Raw genomic sequence first — 16,686 nt, 5'->3', positions numbered from 1 at the left:
ACAAGAAAATATGAAGGTCATCTCAGGTCATTCAGCTCAGCAAAGTATTCCACTTTCTCAGCCTGCTATGGCTGAGTGCCCATAAAGCTGCATTCCTAATAAACTACTGTTGGAAAATTTATGATCATGGAGATTGCAGAATGTTACAAAATGAAACCAACCATCCAGCCTTTCAGGACTCCATATCACTTCTGCACACAAGAGATCTCTAAATGCACCCTTGCTCATCTACACTGCCCTACTTCCCCCTTGCCTCATTTAAACAAGAGTCTCAAAAAACAGGGAGACATGCTATAAACATATAAAAGGATTGGATTGTCTGTCTCCTTTCTCAGTCAAATGTCTAACGCATTCTTCTTTTAAATATCTTATGACTGGACAAATATTTCACTTTTAAAACAAATAGTAGATGAGGCATAATTTTTCCAAATTTATGTATGCACAAGAACTGAGAATATGTGAAGCTGGTCAGGGATGGTACGGCCACATTATATTACCTGCCAATTTTCAGAAGATGGACGATTCCATAATCAAAATGTTGCCTATTTTAAGCTAATGCTGACAGATTAATTTTGTTATTTTTTCCCCTAAAAATAATTCTTGATTACATCCTGAACCTGTAACTGCACAGTCAATCTGAATTAACTGAATTGTGCAGTAATCCAAAGTGGCCAAACTTGGAGAAGTTCAGATTCATGTTTTAGATTTATTCATACTAATAATTAAATCATGATCCAAGAACAACTTTACCATATAATGACAAAATAAGTATCAAACATAAAATATACAGTGAGGACTGCAGATGCTGGAGGTCAGAGTCAAGAGTGTGGTGCTGGAAATGCACAGCAGGTCAGGCAGGAGAATCAATGTTTTAGGCATAAACCCTTCATCAGGAATGAGGCTTGTGGGTCGGCGCTGAGAGATAAATGGGTTGGGGGGAGGTAGCTGGGAAAGTGATAGGTGGATGAAGATGAAGGAGAAGGTGATAGGAGGGTGTTGCCAAGTTGGAGGTTTGGGACTGTATTAGTCTCAGGGGAGGGAAAATGAGGAAGCTGTTGAAATCCACATTTATCCCATGTGGTTGCAGGCGGAATATGGGGTATTCCTCCTCCAGGTGTTGGGTAGTGACGATTTGGCGGTCGAGGAGGCCTAGGACCTGTACGTCCTTGACAGAGTGGGAGGGGGAATTGAAGTGCTCAGCCACGAGGCAGTGGGGTTGGTGGGTGCAGGTGTCCCAAAGATGTTCTCTGAAATGATCCGCAAGGCAGCTTCCACTCCAACCTCAAATTGACCTGGAATCAACTTTACCAAAACCTTCCACCCAGACCTCAAATTGAGCCCCAACCCTCCCAACGCAACAAGGACAGAACACCCCTGGTCCTTACATTCCACCCCATTAACCTCTGCATTCAACGCATCATCCTCCGCCACTTCCGCCACCACCAAACGGACCCCACCGCCATAGATATATTTCCCTCCCCACCCCTATCAGCGTTCCGAAAAGCCCATTCCCTCCACGTCTCCCTCGTCAGGTCCACACCCCCCACCAGCCCACACCCCATTCCTGGCACCTTTCCCTGCCACCGCAGGAAGTGCAAAACCTGCACCCACAACACTCCTCTCACCTCCATCCAAGGCCCCAAGGGATCCTTCCACATCCATCAGAAATTCACCTTTACCTTTACCAATGTCATCTACTGCATCCATTGCACCCGGTGCGGTCTCCTCTAAATTGGGGAGACAGGATGCCTTCTTCACCAACTGCCCCTCCCACTCCATCAAGGACAATCAGGTCCTGGGTCTCATTCACTGCCAAACCGTTACCACCCGATGCCTAGAGGAGGAACGCCTCATATTCTGCCTTGGGACCCTGCAACCACATGGGATAAATGTGGATTTGAACAGCTTCCTCATTTCCCTTCCCTCGACGCTATTCCAGTCCCAAGCCTCCAACTTGGCAACACCCTCTGGACCCATCCATCACTGTCCCCTCTGAACTATCACCTTCTCCCTCACCTTCATCCACCTTTCGCTTTCTCAGCTACCTTCCCCCCAACCGCATCCCCCTCCCATTTTTCTCTCAGACCTAGCCCACAAGTCTCATTCCCAATGAAGGGCTTATGCCTTACTTCTAGGATGCTGCCTGACCAGCTGTGCTTTTCCAGCACCACACTCTCAAATAAAATATATACTTATTAAATACATATTCTTCTTGGGTACTAAGTTAATTGAAATGAAGCTACAAATGTGCAAGAAAAGCCTGGACTGAGTAGTGAATCACCCTGGTGTACTACAGAGTTTTAAGATATTGCTGCTACCTTGAGTATGAGGAGAGCAATATCCTCACATTTGTTCCAAAATGGCATCAATTGGGTTACACTATACTATGTGGGCCCCAGCATGAAATAATGCTGAAGCAAACGTTCCAGTGTTAACAGAATCAAGCAAGGCTGTCTCTTAACTGTATCTTCCAGAGCTCCCAGATACAGGAATTGTCCTTCTGGATTGGAAAATTATATCACTTTTTTTTAAAGAAGAGCAAAAGAGGAATACCTGAGAATTACAGATCAATTAACCTAACATCTGTGTGCAGCATTGTTAAAATCTATAAATCAAAGGTCGGGTCACTGAACAGTTTGAATATTTTCAGTTAATCAGGGACAGCCAGCATGGATTCAGTTCAGGTAGGTCATGCCTGACAAACGTCACTGAAAGTTTTGAAGAAATGGCTAACGGAGTGGATAGGCGAATGACTGTGGATGTGGCAGATGAAGTTTGACATTATCAAGTGTGAGGTTAGCTATTTTGAACCAAAATATGATAGATCAGGGTAATTTATAGATGGGCTGAAGTTGGATACAATGGATGTCCAAAGAGACTTGAGGTTAAGATGTGTAGATCTCAAAAATTTCATAAACAGAAAATAATGAAGGAAGTTAACAGAATCCCTACAATTATATCTAGAAGAGTATATGGATGCAGAGGTCATGTTCTAGTTATACAAAACCCTGGTTAGACCCCACTTGTTGTATCAGACCTTAGGAAGGATATATTAGCATTGGGGGGAGTAAGAGTACAGTGGCAGGGTAGATAAAGATAAACTATTTTCACTGGTTTGGGATTCTAGAACTAGGGATCACAATCTGAGAATTAGAGCCAGACCATTCACGAGAGATATTAGGAAGAACTTTTCTTGGTGGCAGAAAATGGGTGGTAGATGTTTAGAATCCTTTTTCCATAAACGGCAGTGGATGCAGGCTCAATTCTTAATTTTAAATCTGGGATAGATAATGTTTTGTTCAGCAAAGATATTAAGGGATATAGCCAAAGGCAGGTATATGCAGTTATGCTACAGATTAGCTATGACCTCATTGAATGGTCAAACAGGCTCAAGAGGCTGAATGGCTTGCTCCTGTTCCTATGATAGTCCTCAAAGTATTTACAATCTACCTGACTGTGACTATACATCTCAAAGATCAATTGGACTCTGTTATCAGAACTAAATACTTCCTTAAATGAAAAAAAAAACTCACTACCTTGCCATAAACTAAACTGATCACCACAGAGAAATATGATCTACAGCTCAACAATGGCAACAATGTCATTGACTACTCTGATCCAAATTTGTCAACCTGGGAAGCATGGTGGCTCAGCGTCAGGGACCCAGGTTCGATTCCAGCCTTAGGCTGTGTGGAGTTTGCACATTCTGCCCATTTCTGCGTGGGTTTCCTCCGAGTGCTCTGGTTTGCTTCCACAATCCAAAGATGTGCATTTTAGGTGAATTGGCCATGCTAAATTGTCCATAGTGTTCAGGGATGTGTAGGCTAGATGCATTAGTCAGGAGAAATGCAGAGCAATAGGGTTTGGAATGGGTTTGGGTGGGTCTTGTTGGGCCTAATGACCTTTTCCACACCGTAGGGATTCTATTCTCTCGATCTTTTAAATTCTGCCGACAAGAAACTGAGCCCGTCCTTGAATGCTGCCAAAACACAACTCACATCAACACAAATATTTCCATGCATGTTGAAGAACAGACCTGGAATATGCTGAGCACTTCTGACACATCGGCAGCTTCATTTCTTAAAGATCACATTTGAAGTGGACAGCCAACACCAGATTAGTTGCACTAACTTGGCCTTCTATAAGCTACAGCAGCAAGTATATGACAACAAAGGCCTCTGTAAGTCAACAAAACCCCCAGCATACTGAGATTTGTCATCACTATGCTCTAGTATTGTAATGGGGCCTGGACTGTGTATGAGCAGCCTGTGACAGCAAAAGAGAAATTCTAACAGCAGTGTCTCTGCTGCAGCCTTCAGATTCAATGAGAGGAGAGTCAGGCAAATGACAGCATTCTTCCTGAAGCCAACTGAAAACCATCTTCCCCACCATATCCTGTTACTAAATTTTCAAAATAGCTAATGTTCCAAATAGGACAAAGAAAATGCTTCAAAGACATTATGAAGCTTTCCATGAAGTACAAAAGCATTAATGATTGGAAGAAGCTTGTTTCAAATGGTAACAAGCTGCACCGTACTTTGAGTGATAAAACCTTAATGATTGAGGACAGTAGCAGCAATAAAGGAAAAAGGAAGCGCATGCTGAACTCCAGAACTTACTACAGAGGAACCTCGATTATCCGACATTCGATTATCCGAATACTGGATTATCTGGCAAAGTCCCGATGCTTGGCTAAACTATTTCATTCGGCATTCGATTATCTGAACAAAATACTACCGTACCCTTCAGATAATTGATGTTCCTCTGCACTATGATGAGGGTTCATAATATATTATTATTATTAGTCATAGTCATAGAGATGTACAGCATGGAAACAGACCTTCAGTATTATTTGGTCATCTGAGTTCTACAGTAGAGGAAACATAGATTTTTGTTTTTAGTTCTGTTTAAAAAGAAAGACAGTCCTTAACAAAGTCAGAAAGTAGTTTTGAACAAGGAAATTAAAAATTTCCAAAATGTTATGTGACTTTAAATAAGTGAAAGCAAGTCAGCTGGGAAGAGAAGTGTTTATTGCTGTAGGAGAGAGAGAGATCTAGAAGGGCTGGTTCATTCAGACAGAAGCACATCATTTCAGAGAAAGGATGTCTTTAACAACAGAAATGTTGTTATTTGCAACCCAAATAGTAAGAGCTGGGGGGGAAACCCTGGTGGCTGTTTAGAAGAAAGCCAGAAAGAAAGTATTAAAGAGAAAAATAGCCTACAACGCTATGGAGGCACAAGATTGAGAAAATTATGATAAGCAGTAAGTGAGCTGAGTCAGCATCTCATTTTAATGATCTCAGGAAAAGAGGACAAAATGAAAGCAGATATTTGCTGAAAAGAAACCTATCAAAATGGAGTTTAAAAACTGACAAAAGGTCAGTCAACTGTGGCTGGCAAAGAAAGTTCAGGATTGTATGGGATTAAAACAAAAAGTTTATAAACTGATAAGAAAGAATAATAAATGAGGATTGGGAAGTTGTAAAGAATACAGTAAAGGAGGACGAAGACACTAAAACAGAAATCACTGGAGAAACTCAGCAGGTCTGCCAGCAGTGGATAGAAAGCAGAATTAACATTTCAAGGCCAGTGGCCCTTCTTCAGAACAGATATTGGGTAGGAAAAGGTGGTATTAAGCTGATAATGAGGGCAGTGAGTAAGTGAAAATGGGTTGGTGGTGCTGAAAGCAACTCGTTTCATGATAGAACCTGGGATGTGGGTTTGGCAGATGCAGCGGAGGCGGAGGAATTGAGAGTAAGGGATTGCGTTTTTACAGAAGGCAGGGTGGGAGGAGGTGTAGTCCAGATTAACAACATTAAAGTACATGGGATAGGAGTAATGCACAGTCATGGATTAAGTATTGCCTAACAGACAATAAAAGGAGAGTAGGAATAAATGGATCATTCTTGTATTAGCAGACTGTGACAAGTGGGATACTGTAAGAATCAGTACATGGTCCCCAGCTGTTCGTACAAATTGGATGTGGAGACCCAATGTAATATTTCCAAATTTGCCAATATACAAAGCTGAACAGAAATATGTGTTTGTGAGGAAGATGTAAAGTAGCTTCAGGAGCATTTGAACAGGCTTAGTGAATGGGCAAGAACATGACAGATGCTGTTTAATGTGAAAAAATGTAAGGTTACCTACTTTGATGGGAGGAGTACATGTACATAGTATTTCTTAAATGTTAAGAGGTAGGAGAGTACGAATGTGCAAAGGGATCTGGGTATACATGTCAATAAGTTACTGAAGGCTAATGTGCAGAAGTTTCAAGCTATTAAGATGGCTAATGAAAGCTTAGCCTTTATCATTGTAGGGTCACCCAGAAGATTAAAATGTATGGGATCCATGGTGACTTGGCCACTTGAATTCAGAATTGGTTTGTCCATAGAAGGCAGAGGGTAGTGGTGGAAGGGCATTTTTCTGGCTGGAGGTCCATGACTAGTGGTGTTCCACGGGGATCCATACTGGGACCTCTGCTGTTTATATACATATGTCTCAGATGAAAACATAAATGGGTGGGTTAGTAAGTTTGCAGATGACACAAAGATCAGCAGAGTTGTGGATAATGTAGACAGTTGTCAAAGAATACAGCGGAATATAGATTAGTTGCAGATATGGGCGGAGAAATGGCAGATGCAGTTTAATCCAGGCAGATATGAGATACCATAATTTAAAAGATCAAAAGTTAAGGAAAAATATACAGTTTCCAGTAGGATGCTGAACAGCATTGATGTACAGAGGGATTTTGGGGTTCAAGTCCATAGCTCCCTGAAAGTGGCCACACAAGTAGATAGGGTGGTAAAGAAGGCATATGGCAAGGCTTGCCTTTATTAGTCAGAGTACTGAGTAAAAGAGTCAGGATGTCATGTTGCAGCTTTATAAGATTTTGGTTAGGCTGCACTTAGAGTATTGCATTCAATTCTGGTCACCACATTACAGGAAGGATGTGGAGGTTTTGGAGAGGGTACAGAACAAGTTTATCAGGATGCTGCCTGGATTAGAGGGTATGAGGTAGAAGGTGAGGCTAGAAAAACTCGGGTTGTTTTCTCCAGAGTGGCAGAGGCTGAGGGGAGACTTGATAGTGGTCTATAAAATTATGAGATGCATGGATAGGGTTGACAGTCATAATCTTCCAAAAATTGAAATGTCTAAAGTGAGAGGGGGTAAGTTCAAAGGAGATGTGAGGAGCAAGGACTTTGTTTAAAAGCAGAGAGTGGTACGAGTGTGGAACGTGCTGCCAAGAATGATGGTGGAGGCAGACACAATAGAGGCATGTAAAGGGACTTTTAGGTAAGCACATGAATATGCAAGGAAAGAAGGGATATGGACTAAGGACAGGTAGAGTTAGTTTAATTTTGCATAATTTTTGGCACATTATGGGCCAAAGTGCCCGTTCTTGTGCTGTACTGTTCTAAGTTCTATATGAGGGTTTAAGCAAAGGATGTGTGTGCAGTTTTTGTTCTCTTATTTCAGGAACAATATTATTCCCATAGAACGAGTGCAATAATGGTTCACCAGATTTGTTCCAGGGATGGCAGGACAATTCTATGAAGAGAGATTGGGCAAACTGGGCTTTATTCTCTGAAGTCTTGAAGAATGAAACGTGATTTCATTGAAACCTCCAAAACACTTAAAGGGATGGACAGGCTGGATCAAGTTAAGGAGTAAGAACCAGGGATACAATTTAAAAACACATTGAGGACTGAGAACAGGAAAAATGTTTTTGCTCAAGTGGTTGTAGATCTTTGGAATTCTCTACTGCGAGGGCTATGGAGGCTCATTCTTTGAGTGAAGTTTGCTGGATTTTGGATTATTAATGGTGTACTGAGATGTAGAGATATTGTAGATAAAAGGCATTGAAGTATTCGGTCAGCCATGAGCATATTGAATGATGGAGCAAGCTAGATGGGCTGAATGGCCCATTCCTATTCCATGTGCCAGCTGAACTTGATGCTTTAGTTTGGATATGGGGATGGCAGTTGATTGCTGTTTTGTTACTTGATTGAAGATATCTTTCTTTCTGATGTCTTCAGTCAGACATTTTTGAAATAGTTCTTGGAAATTTTAACTAATCTGTAAATAAATTTAATGTACTTTTGTTAAATGTTTATTAGCAACTTCTTGTGAATATGTTCAGTGACTGTGACCTCAGAGGTAAATAAAAAGTAAAATTTACTGTCATTCAAGCATCAAGTCATTCTGGGATCTGACTGGGATCTGACTGGGATCTGACACCAACGACATGCAAGTCCTGGGTCTCCTCCACTGCCAAACTCTAGCCACTTGACGCCTGGAGGAAGAATGCCTCATCTTCCACCTGGGGACCCTCCGACCACACGGGATCAATGTGAATTTCACCAGTTTCCTCATTTCCCCTTCTCCCCACCTTAATCCAGATCCAACCCTTCAACTAGGCACCACCACTCTTGAACTGTCCTACCTGTCCATCTTCCTTCCCACCAATCTGCTCCACCATCCACTCTGACCTATCACCATTACCCCCCCACCTATCATATTCCCAGCTACCTTCCCCCCCAGCCCCACCCCCCTCCTATTTATCTCTCAGCCCCCCTCCCATTTATGACGAAGAGCTCATGCTCGAAATGTCGACTCTCCTGCTCTTCGGATGCTGCTTGACCAGCTGTGCTTTTCCAGTCCACACTTTTTGACTTTGTTCAGTATTAGCATCAACTGGAATCATAACATTGCCTTCAAAGGAGATCTGGTCCAATGTGCTCAAGATCATATTGGTCACAAATAAACCTGTTCAGTCAGATGAAGATCCATGGCAGAAACATGTAACCCCTGAGTAGGGATAGGCAATGTGTCTGTATCATTATATAACAACAGTGATACACCATTCTGGTAGAACCCTGAAGGAAGATGATACATTTAAAAATATTTAGCACATAAAATGGTAGCAGCCTTTTCAAGGACTCACTGTGGTTAATGTCTTAGCATCTTTTATGATTTCTTCAGCAAACACTACATCCTCTTGCTTTTCTTTCATGGAGTCCTTGTTAATGATGTTCAAATTTTCTTCCACCAAATCACACATGCTGTCCACCATCTGTATACAAACACATTACTGTGTATTCAGTTGATTTCCTTACAGTATACATGTCCTACATAGGGTATGTATTTTTTGTTGTAATGTTTGGTCCTATTTTTCTGTTAATAGATACTATGTCAAAATTGGTACGTCAAAAATTCCCATTCAAATTTGCTATGTAAACTGTAACAGGCTAGTTTTAAGCTGACGACTGTGTAACTCTGTACAGTACATTTCTTCTTTCTTCTTCATCACCCTCTGTATTTAAACTAAATCTTATATTCAGTATCTAATCAGGAATGAGTTGTTAGTACCTTACATCAGGCATAAACTTGAGAAATACAAAAACATCAATTCAGCTTTAACTTCACTTTAGTGGTTTGATCTCGGCTCTGGCGATGATCATACCTGTAAAATTTAACTTTAAGATTTTTAGCTTCATTAACACTAGCTTTACTGCAGTGTAAATTAACTCAATGTTTTCCTTCATCCTGGTTACTATTATTGGTCATATAAAAAGAGAGCAGAAAAATAAGGATCTATTGAGTGGAGAAGAATTACCCCTGAGTACTCTCAGCATAAACATGGAAAGTGGCTTTATGTCTATGCATGATGTCCCCAAGGGGCATCATGTAGAAGAACAAGAACATGGGGCTGAAGAAAGATCCTTGAGGCAAGAGAAGTAATAAAAATTTACCGTTTGACAACTAAAGCAAGCCATTAGAGTCATAGAAATATACAGCATGGAAACAGACCCTTCACTCCAACTCGTCCATGCCAACCAGCTATCCTAACCTAATCTAGTCCCATTTGCCAGCACTTGGCCTATATTCCACCAAACCCTTTCTCTTCATGTAGCCATCCAGATGCCTTTTAAATGTTGCAATTGTATTAACCTCTACGACTTCCTCTGGCAGCTCATTCCATAAACACACCACCCTCTGTGTGAAAAAGAGGCCCTTAGGTCCTTTTTTATATCCTTCCCCTCTCACCCTAAACCTGTGCCATCTAGTTCTGGACTCCCTCACATCAGGGAATAGACCTTGTCTATTTATCCTATCCACATGATTTTATAAATGTCTATACGGTCATGCCACAGCCTCCAATGTTCCAGGGAAAGCAGCACCAGCCTATTTAACCTCTCCCTAAAGCTCAAGTTCTCCAACGCTGGCAACACCCTTGTAAATCTTTCCACAACATTCTCCCAATATGAAGGAGACCAGAATTGCACACAATATTCCAACAGTGGCCTAACCAATGTCCTGTACAGCTGCAACATGACCTCCCAACTCCTATAATCAATACTCTGATCAATAAAGGACAACATACCAAATGCATTCTTCACTATTCTATCTACCTGAGACTCCACTTTCAAGGAACTATGAACCTGCACTCAAAGGTCTCTTTGTTCATCAACACTCCCCAGGACCTTACCATTAAGTATTTAAGTCCTGCTCTGAATTGCCTTCCCAAAATACAGCACCTCGCATTTATCTAAATTAAATTCCATCTGCCACTCCTCAGCCCATTGGCCCATCTGATCAAGATCCTGTTATACTCTGAGGTAACCTTTTTCGCTGTCCACTACACCTCCAATTTTGGTGTCATCTGCAAACTTACTAATGATACTTCCCATGTACACCTCCAAATCATTCATATAAATGATGAAAAGGACCCAGCATCGATCCTTGTGGCACTCCACTGGTCACAGGCCTCCAGTCTGAAAAGCAACCCACCACCACCACCACCCTCTGTCTTCTACCTTCAAGCCAGTTCTGTATCCAAATGGCTAATTCTCCCTGTAATCCATGAGTTCTAACCTTGCTAACCAGTCTACCATGAGAAATCTTGTTGAACGCCCTACTGGAGTCCATATAGGTCATGTCCCCGCTCTGCCTTCATCAATCATCTTTGTTACTTCTTCAAAAAGCTCTATCAAGTTCGGGAGACATGATTTCCCATGCACAAAGCTATGTTGACTATCCCGAATTAGTCCCTGCCTTTCCCAATACATGTAAATCCTGTCCCTCAGGATTCCATCCGACAATTTGCCCACCACCAATGTCAGGCTCACTGGTCTATAATTCCCTGGCTTTTCCTTACCACCTTTCTTAAATAGTGGCACCATGTTAGCCTACCTCCAGTCTTCCGTCACTTCACCTGTGACTATCGATGATACAAATATCTCTGGCATGGCTTTTCTGAATGCAGAGATTTCAGACGATAATTTACAATTACAATATGTTAGATGAGAATTAATAAATTATGATTTACCAATCAATAAGGAAATGACTCCTTACCTGCTGTGTGGAACTAGTTACAATTCTCTCTTGCAATCGAAAGGCCTGCTCTGGCGAAAATTTCTTAATCTGATTATTCCGTAAGAGATACGATTGTATCTGGAAATCAGAAATTGGTCTTATAAGCGTTATACTTTATGTTGTTCATTTCCAGACCAGTGCAGATTCAAAAATCACAACATAGACTATTATACAATGCTGTCACAAATAGAATAGTGTAAGTTTTACCTTCTGCAGCGCTTCATCAGTTTTCTCTGGATTGCTACGATAAGCCTGGGACACATCACTCATTGGGAAAGGCATTGATCTCAGCATATAATTCCTGGAAAATAAAGTGAAAGTGATGATTATGTTTTGGCATTCATGTCACAGAAGGAACTAGGGAGAGAACACAAAGACCTTTTGGTCATTACACCAACTTTTTTAAAATCTATAACAAAATTAAGAAATAGCAGATGTTGAAAATCTGAAACAAAAACTAACTCGAGAATGTCAGCATGTCTGGCAGCATCTGTAAAGAGAAAAACAGTAAATGCTTTGAATCCTGTGACCTTTCATCAGACGTTACTGGACACAAAATATTAATTTTGTTTTTTCTCTGTCCAGTAACGTCTAATGAAAGGGCATAGGATTCAAAATGTTTACCATTTTTCTCTCTTCAGATACTGCTAGACCTGCTGAGTTTCTCTAGCACTTCCTGTTTTTGTATGTTTTTACCTCATCCTACTGCAAACGCATTTCTCAAAGGCAGAGATGGGCTTTAAGTTCCTCAGTTTTTTTTGACTATTCTAAACTCTTTGATTTTTAAATATTAGTTTGCTGCAAGCTCCATTTCAAGAAACACTATTGGGTGTTTGAATATATGGCTATTCATGTTAAGTCCTTTGCTTATTCCAAGGGTTTTATCATACATAGTTGACAATAAGCAAAGTATATTAGATCTTAGAGTGAACTGCATGATAATGCTCCTAAAATCATTCATATTTTAAGCTGAGTGAATGGACAAAAGTCTTACAAATGGGGGAATAATGTGGGAAGATGTAAAATTGTTCAACTTGGCAGGAAGAATGAAATGCAGGAGTGGTATTTAAATGGAAAACTACTGCAGAATTCTGAGATGCAAAAGGATTAGGTGTTCTGATACGTGAAGTAAAAATAGTTAACATGTAGATACAGCATGTAATCAGGGAAGGCTAATGGGATGCTATCTTTTATTAGGAAAGATATTGAACTTATAATTAAAGATATTCAGCTTCTGTTTTATTGGGCATGGGTGAAACCACGTCTCGAATATGTATGCAGTTTGCTTACTTAAGGAAGGCATGAATGCATAAGAAGAGATTCAGAGGAGGTTTATTGGATTGATTCCTAAAATAAGTTGGTTGTGTTATTAGGATAAATTGGACAGGCTGGGTTTGTTTCCTATAGAGTTTACAAGAGTGAGGGTGACCTGACTGAAGCATATAAGATCTTGAATAATCTTGACAAGGTTAGCCATGGAAAGGAAGTTTCCTCTTTTGTTTTGGGGGATGGGGTATCTTTTCAGAACCAAGAGGTTTTAAATTTAGGGTACCTTTTAGGACATAGCTGAGGGTAACTTTTTCTTTTGAGATTCTGCAACTTGGAACTCTGAGTCTCAGGTGGGGTGGAGGCAAATCATCAGTTATTTTGAAAGGCGGAGTTAAATAGACACAGAGACAAGAGAATTGAGGTTATTGAAGGTAGGTGGAATGTAGAATTTGAAACACAGACAGTACAGTCATGATCTGACTGAATGGCGGAGTGGACTGGAGAGGGCCAAATGGTTTACTTCTGCCCCGTATTGCGTGAGTTGTTTGGATACTTATATTTAATACTATATTTCATTTACCCCGAACAAAATTCCAGTCTTTCAACAAGACTGGCACATTGGAGATTTGGTAAGTTTCTCCATTTTATAGGTGACTGTATTGATCATGACAAATGATAAGCGGAATGGAAGGAAAAGCAGCTGAGACGCCAACTGTGGACAATTCACATGTTCTCTTCTGAGAGAGCAGCAATGATGTTGTTATCTGTTTACTGAAGTTCCACAAGCAAAATTGGCGTTGTTTTCTTCTTAGATTTCAATGAGTTGAGGTTGAAAAATTTCCCTCTATCCTGTACACAATGTTCACACTACTGAGCAGCTTGTTCTTAACAAGATGAAGAATGGTATGTCGAAGATGGAGAAAAGGGTAGGGATGATGACACGTCCCTGCTTGACCTCAAAGGATTCTGTCTTTTACCATGATCAAGATCTTATTGTGGAGAAGATAGAGGGTGTCGAAGAATTTATTTAGCCAGTTGGTCTTTGATAGGTTCTTTCACAGCACTTCCCAATTTGGTCAGACTGAAGAAGACCATGTACTTGTTTTTTTTCTAGCATTTCTCTTGCCAACCAGTGAAAATCATTTCCATAGTTCTACAGTTTGCTCAGAAACCATACTGGCTTTTAGGAAGGGATTTCCTCAGACACTGGGAGTAGACATCTAGTGAAGATTCAGATGATGATTGTTCTGATGATGAAGAGTAGGGAGATTCCACAATAGTTCCCAGAGTCTATCTTGACTCTTCCTAAAGATGGTGACAATGGCAAATCTGAGATTGGCAGGGGTTTATTCTTTGTCTCAGATTTTCAGGAATAGTTGATGGAGATCATTGGTCAGCAGTGTTCCTCCAAGTTTGAAAAATCTCTGCTGAAGCCTGTCTATTACTGCAGTTTTTCCATTCTTCATGTGTCCAATGGTGGCTTCAACTTCTGCCATACTAGGAAGCATTTCAAGGAACTGGTCTAAGTTGCAATCTCGAGAAGACTGAAGTCCTTTACTAACCTGTCCCAGGTCAACATTTGGTCCATCCCTCCATTACAATCAACAGAGGTATCCACCCAACTGTGTAACAATGCCCTCACTTAGAAAGCTAACTCTTATCTAAGGCTCACATTGATGCCGAGATTCAACAGAACATCCTAAACTGAAAGCCCCACCTTTGGACACCTAAGGGTGAGAGTCTTCGATGACCATGACATCATTTTGAAACCAAGATCTTCGCATATAAGTCAGTTACTCTTCTGGCTCTTCTATGTGGTTCTGGGATTTGGACTATGTCTAGATGACACCTCAAGACCCTTGAGAAGTACAACCAGTGCTGTTTGGGACAGATTCTCTGCATCAGCTGGGAGGACAGGCATACTAAAATCAGTGTCCTTGAAGCAGCTAATCGCACCAGCTTTGAGGTCACGATAATTCGAAACCAACTCCGCGCAGTTGGCTACGGGATTAGGATCCTTGAGTTCAGACTACCAAAGCAAATCATCACCCAGTTCGAGGAAGTTATATGAATAAGAGGAGAACCACAGCAGCATTTCAAAGATTCTATGGTTTTCCTTAAGAAGGAAAAGACTTGGAGAAAATTCCGGAAGAGACACAATTGTTTGAGGACACCCATTGGCAAGAGGAACTTTGGAAAAGGAACCAGTGAAAAGAACGCTAAAGATCCCAAGGCCACGGACCATTTCCGCCTCCCAGAAACACTTGTTAAATATGTGGTCAGAGTTGTGGCTCTACATTTGGGCACATCACCCACAGAATCCAAGACCACCAATGACGTGGAATTTCCAAGGTAAACAATCGTACGCATTAGAGAATGATTGCCAGTGACAATTCTAACGTACTTCAGCTTGAGGGTGACTAAAGATAAGCGTTGGAATGGAATGGAGAATATTACCTGCTTTCTACTTTGCAGATATATGTGCAAATGTGTGGCAAAAATACACAATGGAAGGAATGAGAGCAAAATGTGATTAAGACTCAAACATGTTAATCTGAAATTCCTTAGTCTTTGCTGCCAAAATCATATTCTGGAATTTTTTTTTAAAAACACTATAAATGCAACATACAGAAGGACCAATGACCATTACAGTGCAATAGGAATAACTCATTTTACTTAAATTGCTTTTTATTAATCTCTTACATATTTCTGAAAAAGGATGAACATTGAATTTGAATTAGGTCTTTCACTGGTCAACAAAGATAACAAAAGCAGGATTTTTTTTTGTTTTCCAATGTTTTATTACAGAATTAAACATGGCAAGAGATAATAATTTATAATTCCCTATGTGATAATTACCTCTCCAGAGCACTTGCAACATCCAGGAATCCCACAGCTGTAGTACTGTTTCTGTCCCAAATCACAGTTCTGCCATGAACAAAATCAAAACGGGTCATTTGCAGCTTTATCTCCATTCACTACATCCTTCAGTTACGGTTTGAGTGGAAAAACTTCAGTTGGTCAGAAATGAAAAATGAGATTCACAGATAATATGTAATTTACACCATGGTCATAATTGCTAATCCTGATCACCTTAGAGCAACAGAGGGTAGAACCCCCTAAACATGCCAACTGAAAGGCTGGTGAGAGACATGCAGTCTCCCTTTTTGGGGTAGGCCTGTTCAATCACATGCTAATCGGGCAGTAACAAGCCAAATGGTGGGTCTTACCCTGGCATCAAAACAATGGTGACAGATATCCCACCTGGTGACACTGGCCAGACAGTCAGGGGCAGGCAGCTCTTGTTCTTAACACTGCCACTGAAAGGGCCATGGCTGTTGCCTAAGGGAAATCTGAGTCTGAGGATCATGAAGGATCAAGGTTTAGTAATGTTGTGTGTGCTCATGGGGTGTGGAATAGAGAGGAGAGCTAGAAGAGGTTGGAAGCCAGGGCAGATGCCTTCACAGTTTGACCTGTCATGCACAACACATGCAACACAATTCTTTAAAGCTGGGTTAACACCCTTAAGTGGTCTTTCATAGGCCTGGAATTCACCCCAAAAGCTTAATTCTGGCAGAGGTATGAAGGCAGTAGATTTGGGTTAAAACACTACCCCACCTAATTAAATGCTCTCCTTGCCTCCAAAACTTGCCAATAGCAAGACCAGAAGATCTTGTTTGAACAGTACCATATATTATTTAGCTTTTGAAAACAATGACCACAATAACGTTAGAATTTAAAGTGCACAGAAAATTTATGGCATAGTTTTCAGATTTTTACACTCCCTCGGCAATTGTTAACCTTGATATTGAATGATATCTCAGCATTGTAATTATTGCATGTTTCCATTTTAAGGTACTATATATATTGTGAAAGTCAGGGGCTGGACAGCCAAGCATTAGATATCTCAGATGTGTTTTGATTTTCTTATCAATGTACTAATAACAATGATGCCGATCACCAGTGGTTTATTGAATATAGATCAACTTTTACTGACTGGAAAACTATTCAATCAATGCTTGTAGGTATTGGGTCTTG

At 40.7% G+C, this 16,686-nt stretch overlaps 1 protein-coding gene across 2 annotated transcripts in view; it reads right to left on the bottom strand.

The window, feature by feature from the left end:
- carmil2 (capping protein regulator and myosin 1 linker 2) overlaps positions 1 to 16,686 on the bottom strand; it is a 179,959-nt gene that overhangs the window by 43,637 nt on the left and 119,636 nt on the right. For both annotated transcript variants that reach the window (XM_060837741.1, XM_060837740.1), the window contains exons 22-25: positions 15,508 to 15,576; positions 11,587 to 11,680; positions 11,359 to 11,457; positions 8,948 to 9,076 (exon numbers count right to left, since the gene is read on the bottom strand). In XM_060837741.1, the coding sequence (XP_060693724.1) occupies positions 8,948 to 9,076; positions 11,359 to 11,457; positions 11,587 to 11,680; positions 15,508 to 15,576 (391 nt within the window). The remainder of the gene's footprint in view (positions 1 to 8,947; positions 9,077 to 11,358; positions 11,458 to 11,586; positions 11,681 to 15,507; positions 15,577 to 16,686) is intronic.

This window comes from Hemiscyllium ocellatum, chromosome 17 (genome assembly GCF_020745735.1).
Source record: "Hemiscyllium ocellatum isolate sHemOce1 chromosome 17, sHemOce1.pat.X.cur, whole genome shotgun sequence".
NCBI lineage: Eukaryota > Metazoa > Chordata > Chondrichthyes > Orectolobiformes > Hemiscylliidae > Hemiscyllium > Hemiscyllium ocellatum.
This window is presented reverse-complemented; position numbering and strand designations above follow the sequence as displayed.